The sequence below is a fragment of the Nomascus leucogenys genome, chromosome 5 (assembly GCF_006542625.1).
Source record: "Nomascus leucogenys isolate Asia chromosome 5, Asia_NLE_v1, whole genome shotgun sequence".
NCBI classification, from domain to species: domain Eukaryota; kingdom Metazoa; phylum Chordata; class Mammalia; order Primates; family Hylobatidae; genus Nomascus; species Nomascus leucogenys.
In genome coordinates this window covers 56,150,959-56,171,700 of record NC_044385.1, presented here as the reverse complement: position 1 = coordinate 56,171,700, position 20,742 = coordinate 56,150,959, and the positions used below count along the sequence as shown (strand labels likewise).

General features: G+C 42.8%; 1 protein-coding gene and 1 pseudogene across 5 annotated transcripts in view; one reads left to right on the top strand and one right to left on the bottom strand.

Moving 5' to 3' along the window:
• Nucleotides 1-20,742, top strand: part of MDM4 (MDM4 regulator of p53) — a 44,461-nt gene that overhangs the window by 4,534 nt on the left and 19,185 nt on the right. For 4 of the 5 annotated variants that reach the window (XM_003273156.2, XM_003273155.2, XM_030813153.1 and 1 more), the window contains 6 exons: nt 7,377-7,489; nt 8,249-8,323; nt 12,566-12,699; nt 14,076-14,131; nt 19,286-19,353; nt 20,065-20,164. In XM_003273156.2, coding sequence (XP_003273204.1) covers nt 7,412-7,489; nt 8,249-8,323; nt 12,566-12,699; nt 14,076-14,131; nt 19,286-19,353; nt 20,065-20,164 — 511 coding nt within the window. In that variant the 5' untranslated portion in view covers nt 7,377-7,411. The remainder of the gene's footprint in view (nt 1-7,376; nt 7,490-8,248; nt 8,324-12,565; nt 12,700-14,075; nt 14,132-19,285; nt 19,354-20,064; nt 20,165-20,742) is intronic. The other variant, XR_004030126.1, reaches the window with a different exon arrangement.
• Nucleotides 9,969-11,665, bottom strand: LOC115835166 (annotated as a pseudogene).

The following is a 20,742-nucleotide window of genomic DNA, read 5'->3' as shown; positions in this document are numbered from 1 at the left end:
TTTTTTCCTTTGAGACAGAGTCTTGCTCTGTCGCCCAGGCTGGAGTGCAGTGGCATGATCTCGGCTCACTGCACCCTCCACCTCACAGGTTCAAGCAATTCTCTTGCCTCAGTCTCCCGAGTAGCTGAGATTACAGGCGCGCGCCACCATGCTCAGCTAATTTTTTGTATTTTTTTAGTAGAGATGGGGTTTCACCATGCTGACCAGGCTGGTCTTGAACTCCTGATCTTGAGATCTGCCCACCTTGGCCTCCCAAAGTGTTGGGATTACAGGCGTGAGCCACCATGCCCAGGCTTTTCTTTCTTTCTTTTTCTTTTTTTTTGGACAGGGTCTTGTCTGTCACCTAGGCTGGAGTGCAGTGACGTAAATCATGACTCACTGCGGCCTTAGCTCCCCAGGCTCAAGTGATCCTCCCATCTCAGCCTCCTGAGTAGCTGGGACCACAGGTGTGCTCCACCATGCGGGGCTAATTTTTATATTTTTTGTAGAGGTGAAGTTTGGCCGTGTTGCCCAGGCTGGTCTTGAACTCCTGGACTCAAGCGAACCGCCTGCCTCAGCCTCCCAAAGTGCTGGGATTACAAGCATGAGCCACCACACCCAGTCTAAAATTCTTATTAGCAGTGAGACATACAGGTTTTTAAAAAGGTAGTGACATATCAAAAAGAAACATAGAATAAGACAAAATGTTAAATTATAAGATGATGGAAACAGATCCATATATATCAATTACACTAAGTGAACTAAACTTACCAGTTAAAGGTAAAAATTGACAAATCAGATTAAAAAGAACCCCAAAGTCTAGCTACCTCTTACAGGCCATACCTCTCAATACTGCCACATTGGGAATATTCAAACCATAGAAGGGAGTAAGAGATTGCTTAAGCCATGTACAGGAACATTAATATAAGACTGAGCATCCTAAATTTGAAAATCTGAAGTCCTCCAAAATCTGAAACTTCATTTGAACTCTGACATGATGTTCAAAGGAAATGCTCATTGGAGCATTTTGGATTTTGGGTTTTGGACTTTTGCATTAGAGATGCTCAGCTAGTAAGTATAATGCAAATATTTCAAAATCTGAAAAAATCCAGAACGAGAAACACTTCTGGTCCCAAACATTTCCAATAGGGATACTCAGCCTGTAGCACTGTTCATAACAGTAAAAGCCTAAAAACAACTCAAATGTATATCACATACAAGGATATTATACAAAAGTCAAAATAAATGAAAACTGAACGAAAGTGTGCTACAAGGATGAACCTTGAAAACTTGCTAAGTGAAATAAGCCAGATGTAAAAAGGACAAATATTGTATAATTTTACCTATGTGAGGTACCTAGAATAGGCAAATTCGTAGAGACAGAAAGTAGAATGGTGGTTACCAGGTGCTAGAGAGGAAGCTAATGGGGGAACTATTTAATGAGTACAGAGTTTCAGTTTGGGATGATGAGGAAGTTCTGGAGATGGATTGTGGTGATGGTTGTGTAACATTAGGAATATACTTAGTGTCACTGAATTGAACACTTACAAATGGATAGAATGAGTTGGGTACAGTGGTTCACGCCTGTATTCCCCGGGCTTTGGGCTTTGGGAGGCCAAGGCGGGAGATTGTTTGAGTCCAGTAGTTCGAGACCAGCCTGAGCAATATAGTGAGACCCTGTCTCCACACACAAAACAAAACAAAAACTAGCTGAAGTGAGCTGGTGCCCACCTGTAGTCCTAGCCACTTGGGATGCTGAGGCAGGAGTTGAGGAGTTGAGCCTAGGAGTTCGAGGTTACAGTGAGCCTGGGCAACAGAATGAGACCCTATCATTTAAAAAAAAAAAAGGTTAAAATGGTAAATTTTAGTATGTATACCACGATAACAGAAATCTATAAAAAATGAATTTTGACATGACAGTAGGAATTAATCTAAGTGGAACAAAATTTCCCAAATTACATTTAACATCCTGCTTTTTTTTTTTTTTTTTTAATAATTAAGAGCAACTAAACTAAAAATACTTTTTAGGAATCCATTTTGATGCAGTAAAATGTATAAAAAGGAAAGCAAGAGAAATGAAAACAATAGGATTCAGGATGATTATTGCAGGAAGGCAGCAAAATGGAATGGGGAATATTATGGTTAAATATAGGTTATCGTCGGAGTCTTAGTTTGTGGATGATTATTGCGTTAAAAATAATCCAGGCCAGGTGTGGTGGCTCACGCCTGTAATCCCAACACTTCCGTTGAGAGAATCACTTGGGGCCAAGAGTTTGAGACTAGCCTGGGCAACATAGCAAAATCCTGTCTCTACAAAAAATAAAAAAATTAGCCAGGAATGGTGGCGCATGCCTGTAGTCCCAGATAATCGGGAGACTGAGGTGGGAGGATTACTTGAGCTCAGGAGGTCGAGGTGGCAATGAGCTATGTTTGTGCCACTGTACTCCAGCCTGGGTGACAGAACAATACCCTATCTCAAAAAAATTATGAAAATAAAAAGGTAAAAATAAGTAAAATGGGCCACGTGTGGATGAATAATCAGCGTATGTCTTGAATGAAAGAATTATGATTAATTCTGTTGGTCTAATGGGAAAAAATGCTGCTAAATGGGGATGTTAGTGCTTGTCTGAGTTTGAAATCTTGACTCCAACAATTCACTCATTGGGTGATCTTGGACAAATAACTTCTGTTTCTCTTTCCTGATCTGTAAAATAAGGATAATATCTACATAATAGGGCTGTTTTGGTATTAAATGCATTTATATGTATGCCTGGTATATAGTAGGCTTGATGAGTCCTTACCATTTGTTTCAATTATCTAATGCTATGGAATAAACCACCCCAAAACTCAGTGAGTTGAAACAGTCATTTTATTTATTTTTCATTCAGTGGGATGATAGGCTGAGTTGGATAGTTCTGGTGGTTTTGTGGTTTGTCATGCAGCTGTAAGTCAGGTGCAGCTGAGGCTGGAACGTGTGTGGTGCTTTGTTTTGTTTTCTTTTTTTTTAACGACACCTCGAGACCGTTGAGTAAGTGCTTTGTTGTAGTCAAGTGGCAACTGGGGCAGGAAGATGTGTGGTGCTTTGGAGGGTATGGCTAAGAGTCTGGGCTCAGCTGGGCAGCTGCATCTCCCTCTCCTTGTAGCCTTTTTGTATAGTCTCCAGTAGAGTAGCCAGATTTCAAGCACCTCCAAAAGTACAAAACATGAGCCTGCCAGGCCTGGAATTGTCACATTATCACCTGCTGCATTCTATTTATTAAGTCATAGGGCCAGTTAGGGAGCATGGTTCATTGGGAGCCATTTTTGGAAACAGTCTGCACGTTGTAATTAATGTTTGTGTCTGCCATGTTGCTCTACCGTGTATGTAGTTGTCAGATTTAGATACTGGAAATGTATGAATAAACAGTTACAAATTCCTGTCCACTTGTAGCTTATATTTTACATAATAAATAATTAAAATAGGTAGTGTTTTGGTTGCTAAAAAGGTTGGCAGGGAAAAATAAAGCAGGGAAGGAGATAGGGAATACAAGCGGTTGGGAGTTTTAGTTTTAAAAACGGGTGTTCATATGAGGCCTTGTTGACAAACTGTCATTTGAGCAGAGACAAAAATAAGGATAAGAATTAGAGGGTGGGCTGGGAGTGGTGGCCCATGCCCGTAATCCCAGGGATTACAGCACTTTGGGAGGCTGAAGCAGGAGGATCACTTGAGCCCAGGAATTTGAGACCAGCCTGGGCAACATAGCAAGACCCTGTCTCTACAAAAAATAAATTAGCTGGGCATGGTGGCATGCACCTGTAGTCCCAACTACTTGGGAGGCTGAGGTGGGAGGACTGCTTGAGCCCAGGAGGTTGAAAGGCTGCAGTGAGCTGTGATTGTGCCACTGCACTCCAGCCTGAGTGACAGAGTGAGACCCCATCTCTCACACACACAAAAAAAGCGAATGAGGAAGTAGGTGATGAGATCAATAGCCACCCATTGAAAGCCAGGTTTTAAATTTTTTTTTTTTTTTTGAAACAGAATCTTGCTCTGTCACCAGGCTGTAGTGCAGTGGCACGATCTCGGCTCACTGCAACCTCTGCCTCCCAAGTTCAGGCGATTCTCCTGTCTCAGCCTCCCGAGTAGCTGGGACTACAGGCATGTGCCACCACACCTGGCTAATTTTTGTATTTTTAGTAGAGACGGTTTCACCATTTTGGCCGGGATAGTCTTGATCTCTTGACCTCATGATCCGCCTGCCTTAGCTGGGGGGTACAATCTCAAAGTGCTGGGATTACAGGCGTGAGCCACCATGCCTGGCTCACTTCTGAATTTTAAATTGTGCTTGTTTCCTGTTTGACTTATTTATAGCAAAGTAAGGTAATGGGAGAGGGAGGAATTTATACTTGGTTACAGCTATAAGCCTTTTCAGAAGCATGAGGGATCTTGTTATCTTCAGCCAGTGTATTTATTGATTGTCTTTTTTTTTTTTTTTTGGAGGCGGAGTTTCACTCTTGTCACCCAGGCTGGAGTGCAATGGCGTGATCTCAGCTCACTGCAACCTCTGCCTGCCAGGTTCAAGCAATTCTCCTGCCTCAGCCTCCTGAGTAGCTGGGATTACAGGCATGTGCCACCACGCCCGGCTAATTTTTGTAGCTTTAGTAGAGACGGGGTTTCACCATGTTGGCCAGGCTGGTGTTGAACTCCTGACCTCAGGTGATCCACTTTCCTCAGCCTCCCAAAGTGCTGGGATTACAGGCATGAGCCAGCATGCCTGGCTGATAGTCTTAAAAAAATTTTTTTTTGGCCAGGCGTGGTGGCTCACGCCTCTAATTCCAGCACTTTGGGAGGCCGAGGTGGGCGGATCACGAGGTCAGGAGATCGAGACCATCCTGGTTAACATGGTGAAACCCCGTTTCTACTAAATATACAAAAAATTAGCTGGGCATGGTGGCGGGCGCCTGTAGTCCCAGCTGCTCAGGAGGCTGAGGCAGGAGAATGGCGTGAACCCAGGAGGCGGAGCTTGCAGTGAGCCGAGATTGCGCCACTGCACTCCAGCCGGGGCAACAGAGTGAGACTCCATCTAAAAAAAAAATTTTTTTTTTTTTTTGAGACAGGGTATCGCTTTGTCACGCAGGATGGAGTGCAGTGGCACAGTCTTGGCTCACTGCAACCTCCACCTTGCCAGTTCAAGCGATTCTCATGCCTCAGCTTCCTTAGTAGTTGGGACTGCAGGTTCGTGCCATGCCCAGCTAGTCGTTGTATTTTTAGTAGAGACAGGGTTTTGCCCTGTTGCCCAGTCTGGCCTCTGTTAGAAATAAATTTTCAAAGCTGCAAATGAATATCACTCAAACATAAATTTAATTTTCTCAGCAAGGCAATTTTACTTCTATGGAAGGGTGCATCTCACGGATGGAGCAATGATGAGAGCACACCTGAACAAGGGAGGGCAAGGGGTTCTTATCCCTGACGCAGGTAGCCCGTACTGCTGTGTCGTTCCCCTATTGGCTAGGGTTGGACCGCACAGTCTAAGCTAATACTGATGGGCTATTTTAAAGAGAGCAGGGGTAGGAGCTGGAGTGGCTGGGTGAGTAGTATGGCGGGAAGGATGGTTACAGAACAGGTGACTCAGGATGACTCAGGTCAAGGGAGGTGACCAGGAGTGACTCAGGACGGAGCAGGTGATAGAAGCTAGGAGGTGATTGTTTACTGAGACTAGGGGCGAGGAGACGAAGAGAACGAGGAAGTTAAACTTTTAAAGTTTTAAATGAAGAACAAAGAACGAGGGACTGAACATACTGATACATTGGTTTTTTGGAGAGCATCTCAGAACTCGTACTTAACAATTTACAGGCTAAAACCTTTGAAGAGGAATTTATTATATCCTGCATCTCAAACTCCTGACCTCAGGTGATCTGCCTGTCTTGGTCTCCCAAAGTGTTAGAATTATAGGCGTGAGCCACTGCACCTGGCCTATTGATTGTCTTTCTAGGCGCCATTTACCCTTTTCCTGATGTGGCTTGTTAGTCATCAGTTTTATTTTTTTATTTTTTATTTTTATTTTTTGAGACGGAGTCTCACTCTATCGCCCAGGCTGGAGTGCAGTGGTGCGATCTCGACTCACTGCAAATTCCACCTCCCGGGTTCATGCCATTCTCCTGCCTCAGCCTCCCGAGTAGCTGGGACTACAGGCACCTGCCACCGCGCCCGGCTAATTTTTTATATTTTTAGTAGAGACGGGGTTTCACCGTGTTAGCCAGGATGGTCTCGATCTCCTGACCTTGTGATCCGCCTGCCTCGGCCTCCCAAAGTGCTGGGATTACAGGCGTGAGCCACTGTGCCCAGCCTAGTCATCAGTTTTAATAATTGACTGTTGCCTTTTGTTAGAAAAAGCCATAAATGAAGGTTAACTTAAACAAGTTTATTTAAAAATCTATTTTCCGGCCGGGCATGGTGGCTCACGCCTGTAATCCCAGCACTTTGGGAGGCTGAGGTGGGCGGATCACGAGTTCAGGAGTTCGAGACCAGCCTGACCCACAGGGTGAAACCCTGTCTCTACTAAAAATACAATAATGAGCTGGGCGTGGTGGCGCATGCCTGTAATCCCAGCTACTCAGGAGGCTGAGACAGGAGAATCGCTTGAACCCAGGAAGCAGAGGTTGCAGTGAGCCGAGATCACGCCATTGCGCTTCAGCCTGGGGGACAGCGAGATGGTGTCTCAAAATAAATAAATAATCTATCTTCCTTCTCTGTAGCTTTTGTTTTTTTAAGGATAAAAGGTAGGTGAAAGATTTTCATTGAACTTTACTCTGTATTTCAGTTCATGCTACATCTTTTCTTTGATGATATATGTCCATCTTGGTTTAACCCGTTTTGTAGGTTTGTAATCGCTATGTTTTTTTTCCAGGGTTGGTACACTTACAAACTGTTTTAACTGGTACTTAAAATATTGACTCTTAGTTTTCTGTGGTCCTTTGTCAGGACATGTTCCAACATGTTGTAGAGGTTTTCCTAGAAGTCCTCTTGGAATCGTAAAACCTGTGACTTAACCTTGGTAAATCCCCAGTCCTGCATCTAGAGAGTGCTCTACCTGATAACCATTGGGGAGATAATGATTTGACTTTCAGCTAAAACAGTTTACTGATTAACATCAGTTGGAGGTTGGAGCATGCCTGAAACTGTTTCTGTTTCAGGCTTCACCTGAGAGAAGCTTGGATGATTCTTACTCTTAATTAAATCAGAACTAGAAAGTAGTCAGAAGATATGCAGAACCTCAGCAAGGGTATACAGCATTTGTGTAGGGTGCTCCATTATATGTGTCATATGTGTCTTTTACTTCTGCTGGTTGCCTTTATGTGAATGCTAAATAAGGAATTCTCTACATTAGAATAGATTTTATAAATTTTTTTTTTCTATTTAGTTTTACCAACAGACTGCAGTTTCTTCACTGCCAAAATGACATCATTTTCCACCTCTGCCCAGTGTTCAACATCTGACAGTGCTTGCAGGATCTCTCCTGGACAAATCAATCAGGTAAATCATTTTGGGTATTTCTAGTTTTTTTTTTTTTTTTTTTTTTAATTTTTAAAAAGTTTAACTGTCTCATGACTGTAATCCCAGCACTTTGAGAAGTCAAGGCAGGAAGCTTACTTGAAGCCAGGTGTTTGAGACCAGCCTTGGCAGCATAGTGAGACCTGTGTCTCTACAAAACATTTCTAAAAGAAAAAATTAGCTAGGTGCAGTGGGGTGTGCCTTTAGTTCTAGCTACTTGGGAGCCTGAGGTGGGATGATCACTTGAGCCCAGGAGTTCGAAGCTGCAGTGAATTATGATCACAACCAGTGCGTCCCAGGCTGGGCAAGAGAGTGAGACCTTGTCTCCTTTTTAAAAAAAGTAGGGGAGGTGGGGGTTGTGCTGGGTGAGGTGGGTCATGCCTATAATCCCAGCACTTTGGGAGGCAGAGGTAGGCAGGTCTCTTGAGCCCAGGGGTTTGAGACCAGCCAGGGAAGCATGGTGAAACCCTCTCTCTACAAAAAAATACAAAAATTACCCGGGTAATTTGCACCTGTATTCCCAGCTACTCTGGAGGCTGAAGTGGGAGGATCAGTTGAGTCTGGGAGGTTGAGGTTGCAGTGACCTGTGATCATACCACTGTACTCCAGCCAAGGTGACAGAGCAAGACCTTGCCTCAAAAAACAAAAGCAGAGGGAGCTGTTTAAAGAGGTTCTCTTGTTCCATAGTTTCAGAAACCTACTTGAAATGTAAATAGCACATTTATTTTATGTTTACATCAGGTACGACCAAAACTGCCACTTTTGAAGATTTTGCATGCAGCAGGTGCGCAAGGTGAAATGTTCACTGTTAAAGAGGTAAGCCATCAAATAAAATTCTCTTTTTTTTTTTTTTTTTGAGACAAAGTCTCCCTCTTTTGCCCAGGCTGGAGTGCAGTGGTGGGATCTCAGGTCACTGCAAGCTCCGCCTCCTGGGTTCACGCCGTTCTCCTGCTTCAGCCTCCCGAGTAGCTGGGATTACAGGTGCCTGCTGCCATGCCCGGCTAATTTTGTGTATTTTTAGTAGAGATGGGGTTTCACCGTGTTAGCCAGGATGGTCTCGGTCTCCTCACCTCGTGATCTGCCCGCCTTGGCCTCCCAAAGTGCTGGGATTACAGGCATGAGCCACCGCGTCCAGCCAAATTCTCAGTTTTAAAAACAGTTGAGAAATAGAAGCCAGTGAATATGTAGTTTTGAAATCAGGCCTAAGAAAGGAAGTTCTACTCCTGAGGTATCGGAGGGGCAACTTTTACTCTGTTTTAAAGACTGTTAAGTTGAACATCATATTTCCTTTCTTTTGAAGTGTGTTATAAGATAAACATAAGATGAACCATGAATTCATCAATCGTAGAGTTAAAATGCAGAGCAAGTAAAGATTAAAAAGACACTGGGCCTAGCACCATAGCTCACGCCTGTAATCCCAGTTTTTTGGGAGGCTGAGGTGGATGGATTGCATGACCCAGGATTTTGAGACCAGCCTGGGCAACATGATGAAACCCTGTCTCTAAAAAAAAAAAAAAATACAAAAATTGGGCGGGCGTCGTGGTCTGCTCGTTTAGTCCCAGCAGCTACTTGGGAGGCTGAGGTGGGAGGATCGCTTGAACCCAGAAGGTGAAGGTTGCAGTGAGGTGCACTCCAGCTTGGTTGATAGAATGAGAGACCCTGTCTCAGAAAAAAAAGACACTGTCTGATTTATAGACTGTATTTTGAGGCAGGAATTAAATGCAGTAGTTTTTATTATAAATGTGTCAGATATGGTGGCTCATGCCTGTAATCCCAGCACTTTGCAAGGCTGAGGTGGGCGGATCACCTGAGGTCAGGAGTTCGAGACCAGCCTGACCAACATGGAGAAACCCTATCTCTACTAATAATACAAAACTAGCCGGGCATGGTTGTAATCCCAGCTACTCGGGAGGCTGAGGCAGGAGAATTGCTTGAACCCGGGAGGCGGAGGTTGCGGTGAGCCAAGATTGCACCATTGAACTCCATCCTGGGCAACGAGAATGAAACTCCATCTCAAAAAAAAAAAAAAAAAAAGTGTCAGACACTCAGTTCTGAGCACTGTGAGTTATTTTAAACACTTATACATTTAAATAACTTACTTAGCTTCTGAAGTTTTTTAAAAAACAAATTGTATTCTTTAAGTGGAAAAGACTCAGTATTAAAATGTTAATCTATCGGAACTGCTTTCATTTGGTGGGGTAGATATCTAACCCTTCCTAAAGAGAAGAAACAAAATTATCAGGCTTTTTTTTTTTTGAACTTAAAACCTTCACACCTATCAATACTGCCACACTCCAGAACCATTACACTTCTCAAGGAGACAAATCTGGAGACATTTCTGATTTTTTAGAATACCTATATTACTTTTACAATTTTAAATTAAGCGCATCGTTTTGGAGTATAAAATTTGATACATAAGACCTTTTTTTCCCCGAGCTTATTAAAGTCTGGATTTTTTTTTTTTTTAGTTTTATCCTTTTATTGAAGCTTGCAATTTCACTGAACTTTTGGCCCCAAATGAAAAAAATGCGAATTAAAAAAAGTATTGGCAAGGAGAGGTGACCACTGTCCCCTGGAGATCGAAGCTGAGCAGAGCGTGGCAGGCAAGTGAGGGATCCCAGCTGCGGAGGCAGTAGCCTGGCCAAAGATGCCTGGGGAGCAGATTTGTCTGAGCAGGGCCAGCCCCAGGCAGCTAGAAGTTAACACCCAAGGATTTATGGGTGTGGTGGAATCCAAGCCACTGGTCCCATGGGCAAGTCTCTCTCATGCTTGGTCAGATTCCACTTTGGAGAAAATGGGCTCATGTGACAGGATGGCCTGGTGAGGGAACACAGGTGCTCATGGTAACAGGCCAATGAACACTCACCACTGGCATCAGGGTGGAGCTCAGCTGACTGGACACTAACTCCATTACAAGGACCAGAATCTCCTGCTCCTGGTGCCAGGCTGTGCCACTCAACTGCTCATGGCCATCAGGACATTCAGCTTTCATCCTCTCCTTCATCAGTCCCCTACCTGTGTGGCCTCAGCCCTGGTCCTCACTATTTGGTGGCTATGATGCAAGACTCTCAACGCTCTTTTGGAACAGTGTTGCATCAAGCAGGGGAGAATGTTCTTCTAGAGGGACAGGAAAAGAAGAGAGAGGTCCACGTACTTCTCTCACTCTAGGAAGCCAGGAAAGGTCCCTGGTGTGCTCCACTGTCCACAGATGGCTTGGGTCATAGCATCCGAAAAGCTGTCATGGTAACGACGTCCTTGAAGCTGAGCCGAATGTTGCCTTGTACAGCTGTGTCCTTCTCCCAGAAGGCCTCTGTCGGCACCTGCAGCTGGGTGCACACCTGGATGAAGCGATCAAGCTGCCTGGCAGGATTGGCAGAGTGTGGGCAGTAGCTAGAGACCAGTAGCTGGGTGAACTGGGGGCTCAGGTGGTAGCCCATTTGGGACAGAGCTTGCTGCAGCTCTGTGTAGCTAATGGAGCCTGAGTTTTCCCGGTCATAACTGCTGGAAGAGCTGCTTCCACTGCTGGATGAATTTCCACAGGGCTGAGAAGCCATAGACATTGATGTGGCCTGATTAGGTCTTGTCAAACATGTTTATCATCATGAGGCAGGTCCCATCATTGAACAAGGACCAGTTGCAGTTGACCAGAGCCTGCTTCACCTCCTTCATGGAGATAAAACCACTGTAATCAGAGTCACCGACTGGAACCAGGAGTAGGCTTCATCCATATTGGGAGGAGAGCCACCCTGTCCATAAAGCCTGGTCTGCTGGGCACCATAGGAATTTGGAGGTGGCTGACCATAGGGGCCCCCTGGAGCTGCACCGTCATTTTGTCCTCCTGGAGTTCCAGAGGGGAACATCCCAGGATTGAGGTGTCCATAGGGCCCTCTACCAGCTGGTGGTCCATAAGGCCCTCCAGGGGCAGGAGCCCCATAACCACCACCAGGGGGTAGCACGCTGCTATACTGCCCTCCACTATTGGGGGTCCAGGATAGTAGCTACCCGGAGGGGTTCCTGGCGCTTGTCCTGCATCTCCGGGGCAGCCCTGCCCATACAGATAGCTGGCCATGGCGATTCTGACATCACACGCAGGCAAGGGGTAAAGTCTGGATTTTTATATCATTATAGTGGTTATGATGAATTATGCCATCTCCTTCATTTAGCATGGCAGAGTTTGCCTAAGTTTACACGATGAGCTTTCTGTTATGAACCTTGACTCTATCTATTGCGTAAAGGGAATTTCCTGATTTTTATTGTTTATTTATTTAGAGCCAGGGTCTTACTCTATCACCCAGGCTGGAGTGCAGTAGTGGTATCTCAGCTCACTGCAACCTCCGCTTCCCAGGTTCAAGTGATCCTCCCGCCTCAGCCTTCCTAGTAGCTAGGACTACAGGCGTGCCTCACCACACTTAGCTAAGTTTTGTATGTTATGTAGAGACAGGGTTTTGCCATGTTGACCAGGCTGGTATCAAACTCCTGGGTTCAAGCAATTTGCCCGCCTTGGCCTCCCAAAGTGCTGGGATTACAGGTGTGAACCACTTCAGCCGACTAAATTTTTATTTGATAAACACTTGGATTTTATGTTTTGTCCACTTACAGTGCTGATGGCTCTTATTAAACATTGTACTTCATTTGCCAAAAAGAATTATTATGTGAACACATATCAAAAGCCTAAAGTCGTTTATGTGCCCTGGACTGGGAAACTATTTTTATAATCCAGGCAAATTACTTCTAGTAAAAGAATAGACTTCTTTATTTGGACGTCTGAGAAAATTTTTAAGTGGATACTAGGTAAATTCACAGCTTTTTCTCATTGTCAGATCAGTTCATTTCTGTGCTCAAGAGTCTGGGTCTGTTAATTGTCAGAAAGACAATGAGTAGATGGACCTAGTAGTTGGGAGCGGCTTTCCTGTTGTAGGACCCCTTACACAAACATTGACAGTCTTGTAAATACGTTATTTCTTTCTCTAGCAAACTAACTTACCTTACCTCCTCTAATGAATTTGTGTTTTTGGTAGCAGCTGGACAGATCACAACATGGTATTTTATTCCACGCAGGTCATGCACTATTTAGGTCAGTACATAATGGTGAAGCAACTTTATGATCAGCAGGAGCAGCATATGGTATATTGTGGTGGAGATCTTTTGGGAGAACTACTGGGACGTCAGAGCTTCTCCGTGAAAGACCCAAGGTAAAAAGAGTGAGGGCTTGCATATCTTTTTGGGTGCTTATACCTAGCCACTTAATTTCTATGGGTTATTAATATTTATTACTTTACTCAACAAGTATATAAGGGCCTACATATATTAGGTAGCCTGTGAGGCACTGAGAATATGGTAATGAGCGACACACAGTCTGATTTTATGGAGTACACAGAGTAGTGAGTCAGTAGATGCTCTTGCCCATCTTAGTCAAATAATTACACTAATTCATGGTAAACCTACACTATGGTAAGTGCTACAGAAAAGAGATACATGAAGCAGGGAGTGGGTGGGATTTAGAGTGTTAGAGGTCAAGAAAATGTTCTTTTGAGGAAGTGAAATTTGAGCCAAAAGCTGAAAGATAATTAAGTAGTTGATCAGAGGGGATTAGTTGAAAGAGAGTTTGAGGTTGATTGAACACCATGTGTAAAGGCCTGGGTAGGAGGAAGCTTGATGTGACTAGGTTAGAATTTTGTGAAATAGTTGTTGGAGAGAGGAAGAATGAGCAGATGAGAGAAATGTAGAATTGCTGGGCAGTTAGAGGTTGCCTAGTAAGAATCACGATAGGGCTAACCTGACCTGTTACTTTTCTCCAGCTGCATGGGGTATAAGTTATTAGCTTATATAGTCAAAAGCTAATTAGTAATTTAGAAGCTCTCTTTCTCTATAGCTTTGATGACTGCTGCTTCTGAGCTCATTCTGTCTTACACTAAGACTTTCCTTAGCTGGGTATGGTGGCTCACGCCTGTAATTCCAGCACTTTGGGAGGCCGAGGTGGGTGGATCACCTGAGGTCAGGAGTTCAAGACCAGCCTGGCCAACATAGTGAAACCCCGTCTCTACTAAAAATACAAAAAATTAGCTGGGTGTGGTGGCGGGCACCTATAATCCTAGCTAGTAGGTAGGCTGAGGCAGGAGAATCGCCTGAGTCTGGGAGGCAGAGATTGCAGTGAGCCAAGATCGTGCCATGGCACTCCAACCTGGGCAATAAGAGCAAAACTCCGTCTCCAAAAAAAAAAAGACTCCCCTCCACCCCCACTCTCCAATTAAAATGTGAAACTTAACTCCTGGAAGGAAGGAATAGTTTCCAAAAGAGATTTCCCTACTTGGATTACTGTTCGCTAATGAAATAAAATGTAAATTAATCAGTTTTTTAATGGGGGCAGAGTAACACAGGGGCCTGGGCATTAACATCTTAATATTTAAATAATTAAAAACTGTTCTGGGAAAAAGATTCTGCCTCTCTATGCCTTACAGAGAGACTTGGGAGATAACATCAGAAATACATTTAATATTTAACGGCAAACCACTGATATCTTCATAGTGGCATTTGGGGTTGTTAATTTTTTATCTTCTCTCTTTAACAGCCCTCTCTATGATATGCTAAGAAAGAATCTTGTCACTTTAGCCACTGCTACTACAGGTATGTCACATCATATTTCTTCAGTCTATATCACAGCTTTGAGTTCAAGGGGGCAAATGATGGGAAAACAAAGAAGATGAAGGTGGAAATGGAATGCTATCTTTGGCATGACTGGGAGAAATACATACTACCTGTCACACAGAATGTTATTAACTTTTTACTGAAAAATCAAACATAGAGTAGAAGGATTTCCACTTTCTAGACGTACTGTTAACATTTTGTCATATTGCTTCATCTAGACACTTAAAAATCTAGCAGATAAGGATTTTTTTTTCAAACATTCAATATCATTATTACACATAACAAATTTAACATGTAATTCCATAATCCTGTTTCATAGCCAGTTTATGTATCATTTCCCCCAGTTATCTCAAAAATACCTTGTATTTTTGTCTTACTTGAATTAAGATCCAAAGTCCACACATTGCCTTTGGTTGATATGTCTCATAAGTGTCTGTAATCTATAAAACTTAACTTTCCTTTTGTTTTCATGTCATTTACTTGTTGAAGAAATGGGTCATTTGTTCTGTAGGATTTCCCACATTCTAGAGTTGGCAGGTTATATCCTTGTGATTTTGTTTAATGTGTTTCTTTACCCTCTCTATTTTTGGTAAACTGGTAGTGCTTGAATAAATTCAAGTTTAAATTTTTTGCCAAGAAAGCTTTATAGGTGGTGCTTTGTACTTCTGTTTAATCACATCAGAGTCATGTAAGGTCTGCCTGTCTCTATTTTAGTCAGTCATGTTAACAATCTGTGGGTTCAGGTGGTATCAGTCTGATCCGTCTGTTACACAGGTCACTCAAGAACCTTATACCTAATGCCTTTAGCCATCTCTTATCTGAACGCCAATTTGTCTAACCCTTTGCTTGATTCTAGACCTTCTAAATACTGCTCTTTGAGTTTAATCTATTAGATATGTATAGGAAACTGGCTGTACTGGAGTCTGGAGTCTTCAAAATGGTGGTCTGTAAGAGATAGGTAAATAAACTGGACAGACTGAACGTAGCGATTTCCAAATAATGAAACTTTTTCCCTCTCCACTACTACATAAAGTCCTTTTGTGAGCTTCATATTAACATTGCCCTTTGAAGAAAGCCCAAGTTAGTAATCTTTTTAGATTGACCATCTTTTTTTCTTCTGAAACAGGGTCTCTGGTTGCCCAGGCTGGAGTGCAGTGGCACTATCTCAGCTCACTGCAGCCTGGACCTCTCGGGCTCAGGTGATTCTCCTACCTCAGCCTCCTGAGTAGCTGGGATTATAGGCATGTGCCACCATGCCTGGCTAATTTTTTGTCTTTTTAGTAGAGACAGGGTTTTGCTGTGTTGCTCAGTCTGATCTTGAGCTCCTGGACTCAAGCAGTCCACCCACTTTGGCCTCCCAGAGTCCTGGGATTATAGGTGTGAACCACTGCACTTGGCCAAGATTGACTATCTTTTGATAGTTTACTGAAATAAGTAGGTTGAGAAGAATCCATTCCTTTTTATCTTTTTCTTTCTTTCTTCTTTCTTTTTTTTTTTTTTTTTAATGCAGAGAGTCTTGCTCTGTCTCTCAGGCTGAAATGCAGTGGTGCAATCATAGTTCACTGCAGCCTCTACCTCCTGGGCTTAAGTCATCTTCCTGTCTCAGACTCCCGAATAGCTAGGACTATAGGTGCGTGGCACTGCACTGCACCTGGCTAATTTTGTTTTTTTTTTTTAGAAATGGGGTCTTGCTATGTTGCCCAGGCTGGTCTTGAGCTCCTGGCTTCAAGTGATTCTTACACTTCAGCCTCCCAAGGTGTTGGGATTACAGGCATGAGCCACCGCGCCCAGACCTAAATCAATTCCTAATAAAGATTTATTCTTTAAAGGCAGAGAAAGAGACATTGTTCTCATACTGAAACATGATTTTGAACTTACTGAATTTTGAAGCCTGTTAGTCTCATTGAGTCATATGCCCACTTCACATAGCTGTAAATTTGAGAGCGAAGATCCTGCAGATGATATGGCAGCTTTATTGAAATTCAGTCACTTGTAAAATAGCATGGCTTTCCTGTGATAGTCACTAAAGGTTTGAGATACATGGAGGATTTTATAATTGCTGATCTACTTTTTCAGTAAAATTTGTTTTTGGATTGATCTGTTCTCTGAATATCTATATTTCTCCCTTTTTTTTTCTCATTTTCTTTCTTGTACTTTCTCTGCAGAATTTAACATGCCGTATAAAGAATATTTTGTTGGTTTTGTTTTGTTTTGTTTGAGACAGGATCTCTCTGTCGCTCAGGCTAGAGTGCAGTGGCAAGATCTCGGCTCACTGCAACCTCCGCCTCCATGGCGCAAGCAATCCTCCCACCTCAGCCTCCTCAGTAGCTGGGACTACAGGAGTATGCCACCACACCTGGCTAGTTTTTTGTATATTTTTTTGTAGGTACAGGTTTTCCCCTTGTTGCTTAGGCTGGTCTTGAACTCCAGGACTCAAGTGATCCCCCTTCTTCGGCCTCCCAAAGTGTTGGGATGACAGGTGTGAGCCACCACGCCTGGCCCATTTTTATTTTTTAACTTGTCGTTTTGAAAAAATTTCAGACTTAATAAAGTTGCAAAAGTATTGCATAGAGTTTCCCTATACCCTTTATCCCGAGTCCCCAAATGGTAACATCTGACATAATAATAGTATGATGATCAAAACCAGAAAATTGCCCCAAGTAATTCTGATTGGTTATCTGTTCTGACTTGCAATTGCATTGGTGCTTGTGGATGGCCATCTGTTGATTTTTATGATTTGGGTTGCTTGTGTTTTATTTGAAAGGACAGATGAGAGAAGTGCTTTTCATATAATTTTATACCTTTGCAAATGGGTTAAACTTTTCATTTTGATCAAGAAGATGCCATTGTTTAAAATGGTAGTCCTTTTTATTTTTTGGAGACGGAGTCTCGCTCTGTCACTCAGGCTGGAGTGCAGTGGCATGATTTCAGCTCACTGCAGCCTCCACCTCCCAGGTTCATGCCGTTCTCCTGCCTCAGCCTCCTGAGTAGCTGGGACTACAGGTGCCCGCCATCATGCCTGGCTAATTTTTTATATTTTTAGTAGAGACGGGGTTTCACCATGTTAGCCAGGATGGTCTCGATCTCCTGACCTCGTGATCCGCCCACCTTGGCCTCCTAAAGTACTGGGATTACAGGCATGAGCCACCGCGCCCAGCCTAAAATGGTAGTTCTTTCTAAATTATTTCTCCAAATTTTCCCATGTATACAAATGAAATAAATATGACGAACTTTGTGTGTGTTTATTAATTTTTGAGACTGAGTCTCACTTTGTCGACTAGGCTGGAGTGCAGTGGTGCGATCTCAGCTCACTGCAACCTCTGCCTCCTGGGTTCAGGTGATTCTCCTGCCTCAGCCTCCCAAGTAGCTGGGATTACAGGTGCGCACCACCACGCCCAGCTAATTTTTGTGATTTTAGTAGAGATGAGGTTTCACCAGGCTGGTGGGTTGCCCAGGCTGGTCTCAAACTCCTGGGCCCAAGCAATCCACACACCTTGACCTCCCAAAGTTCTGGGATTACAGGCGTGAGCCACCACACCCGGCCAATTTTAAAACTTCTTTTTTACATTGTGGTTTCCCCAGATAATTTATTTTTGCTTGTAACTGTTTTAATCTAAGTAAGGTAGTAAGGCTTTAGAAATGTAAATGACAGTAATAGGATTGCTTTATTAAAGAATTGCTCCTGGCCGGCGCGGTGGCTCATGCCTGTAATCCCAGCACTTTGGGAGGCCGACGAGGCAGGTGGATCACAAAGTCAGGAGTTTGAGACCAGCCTGGCCAAGATGATGAAACCCCATCTCTACTAAAAATACAAAAATTAGCCAGGCGCACACCTATAATCCTAGCTACTTGGGAGGCTGAGGCAGGAGAATCACTTGAGCCAGGGAGGTGGAGGTTTTAGTGAGCCGAGATTGCACCACTGCTCTCCAGCCAGGGTGACAGAGCAAGACTCCGTCTCAAACAAACAAAAAAATTGCTCCATCTGCATTATATGTTAGTCGAACTTGGCTTTGAAGACCACTGTGGTCAGAAAATGCTGTCTCTCAAACTTTTCATTGTCTCCATTTTGTCCACAAAAATGTTTCTGGAAATAATATTTTTTATAATTAGAATTTTGAAAATGTTTGCTTTTTTCAGTAGAACTGCATTGACAGTTGTAGAATCTGTATCCTTCCTCTAGCAGCCTTTATCAGATGGTGATGATATTTTCCATATTTTATCTCTGAACCTGGTAGTGGTTGGTGAACCTGGCCCACAGTAGACTTATTTTGGGTGTATCTCATTTACATAGCCTCAAATAATGAATAGTCCAGATTATTAAATTGTTTGCAGCTTGATCTTTTCCTGTAGCCAAGTTTTTGTCTTTTATTCTACTTGAAAAATTTCTTTGTAAGTCTTTGGAATGCATTTCTCTTTTAGATTAATGTAATATCTAAGAATTTCTCTCTATTGGGTTGTTTTCCTTGGTTCTTTTCATTGGCCTTGAGAAAAACTTTATTTGCTGCTGCTGCTTAGGAAATGTTTATAGTAACTGGGAAAAATAAGACAATGAAAAAAATTAATTTATATACAGGTGATGGTGATGGGAATTTAAACCATAAAATTATCCTTGACACTTAGAATGTCACTTTAGATGAAAATGCTATTGTTTTATGAAGCAAACGGGGAAAAATCCAGATTTTAAGATCTCATAACCCTGTATGACGTAACACTTGAAAGTCGAAATTAAATGTAAAAAGCCACACACTTTTTTGCTATTGTTTGTGAGTTAGGCGAATTTGGTAATACAGGAAGAGATCACAAAAATGGTCTCCATTATGTCCTGCTTGGAACCAGTTTTCATATAAAAATTTAAAAGCTTGATATGGAAGCTTGACATTTTTAGCTATTTTGCACTGTTTTTTTTCCCAATTATATTTTGGTAATATATTTTGGATATGGCCTGTCTTGGTCTTTGTCATTTTTATCAATTTTGATTTTTCCCTTGCAAATGAGAGCTTTGTCCAGCCAACATGGAGAAGTACATTTCTAGGGACTAAACCTGGCTCCCGGGTTGTTTGCTGAGGTCCTTTTTGTGTGGAAAGAATGGTTATTACCAGGGAAGGTTTTCCTTTTGTTTTACTTGCTATCCAGATGCTGCTCAGACTCTCGCTCTCGCACAGGATCACAGTATGGATATTCCAAGTCAAGACCAACTGAAGGTAAAATCACCACACGGTGACTTCTTTTGTTGTACAGAGTGGCCCCTTCTCTGTACCTATGGATCTTGGACTCCCAAGACCTTTCCCTGAATGTGGTAAGAATTTAATAAGAAAGGTTCTTGGGAGTTCACAGACCAGGGACAGAGTGAACCTTCTCTGTTCTGCCCATAACAGAGTTCCAGTCTCTGAACCTTTCTTTGGGATGTAGCACTTCTGATCTTCAGTTCTTCCAGTTGCATTTTTCTTTGGGTTTGTGTGTACCTGTGTGTGTGTGTTTGAGGAAATTGCTTTATTAGATTTTAATAGGCTTGTTGCAGTTAAGTTCATGTCAGGCCATTTCCTAAAGCTTCCCCAAACCTGGGGAAACTTTATAGTCATCTTGGTACGTGCTGAGGGTTTCATATGTTTTCTGAATTATGCCTAATTTTGTAGTAGACTTGAGGGTTTATACAGATAGCCTGTTTTTAACAGCAGATTTTGGCCTTTGTACAGTGGTTTTTTTTCCCCCCAGGTTTGGGATTCTTCTAGCTTTGCTCACAGTGGGTTGAGGAGAGGTGTTGCCTTTATTTGATGACTGTTGTGAACTTGAGTTCTCTTTCTTGTGTGTAACCCATTGTGTTGCACACTAACTGGTGAGCCAGAATGGAACTGCTACATCCCCTGGTCTCAGTTATTTCTACTGCACTGATGGACACCTTTCCCTTCTTTCAGCAAAGTGCAGAGGAAAGTTCCACTTCCAGGAAAAGAACTACAGAAGACGATATCCCCACACTGCCTACCTCAGAGCATAAATGCATACATTCTAGAGAAGGTATGTTTTGGTTTAAAGCTATATAGACTTTTGTTCTCTTCCTCTTCCCCCAACCGTTTTTTTTTTTTAAATCTCTCCATATGTGAAGTAGGAGAGGCATATGTCATAATTTCTCATCCTTTTCTGAAAACCTTTTTAACAACCTAATTACTACCATTGTTAACTTTGAAGATGGTAGTGCTGTTTTAGCAACCCATGAGTACTAGGATGGTGCAAGACCCTTCCATGAGCTAGCATGCTACTAGAAAATAGCTACACATTTATTGATTTGCCACCAGGTAAATTTTCTGTATACATGAATTCAGCTGCCTTAGACTTTTCAATCTTAGTATTCTTGTATGTATATGATTTGGTTAGAATTTTTATTTTGATTTATCTACTTGAGGCAAAGGCTAATTTTCATACTTTTTTTTTTTTTGAGTCAGAGTCTCCCTGGGTCACCCAGGTTGGAGTGCAGCAGTGCGATCTCAGCTCACTGCGACCTCCACCTCCTTGGTTCAAGTGATTCTTGTGCCTCAGCCTCCCGAGTAGCTGAGATTACAGGTGTGTACCACCACGCCCGCCCTTTTTTTTTTTTT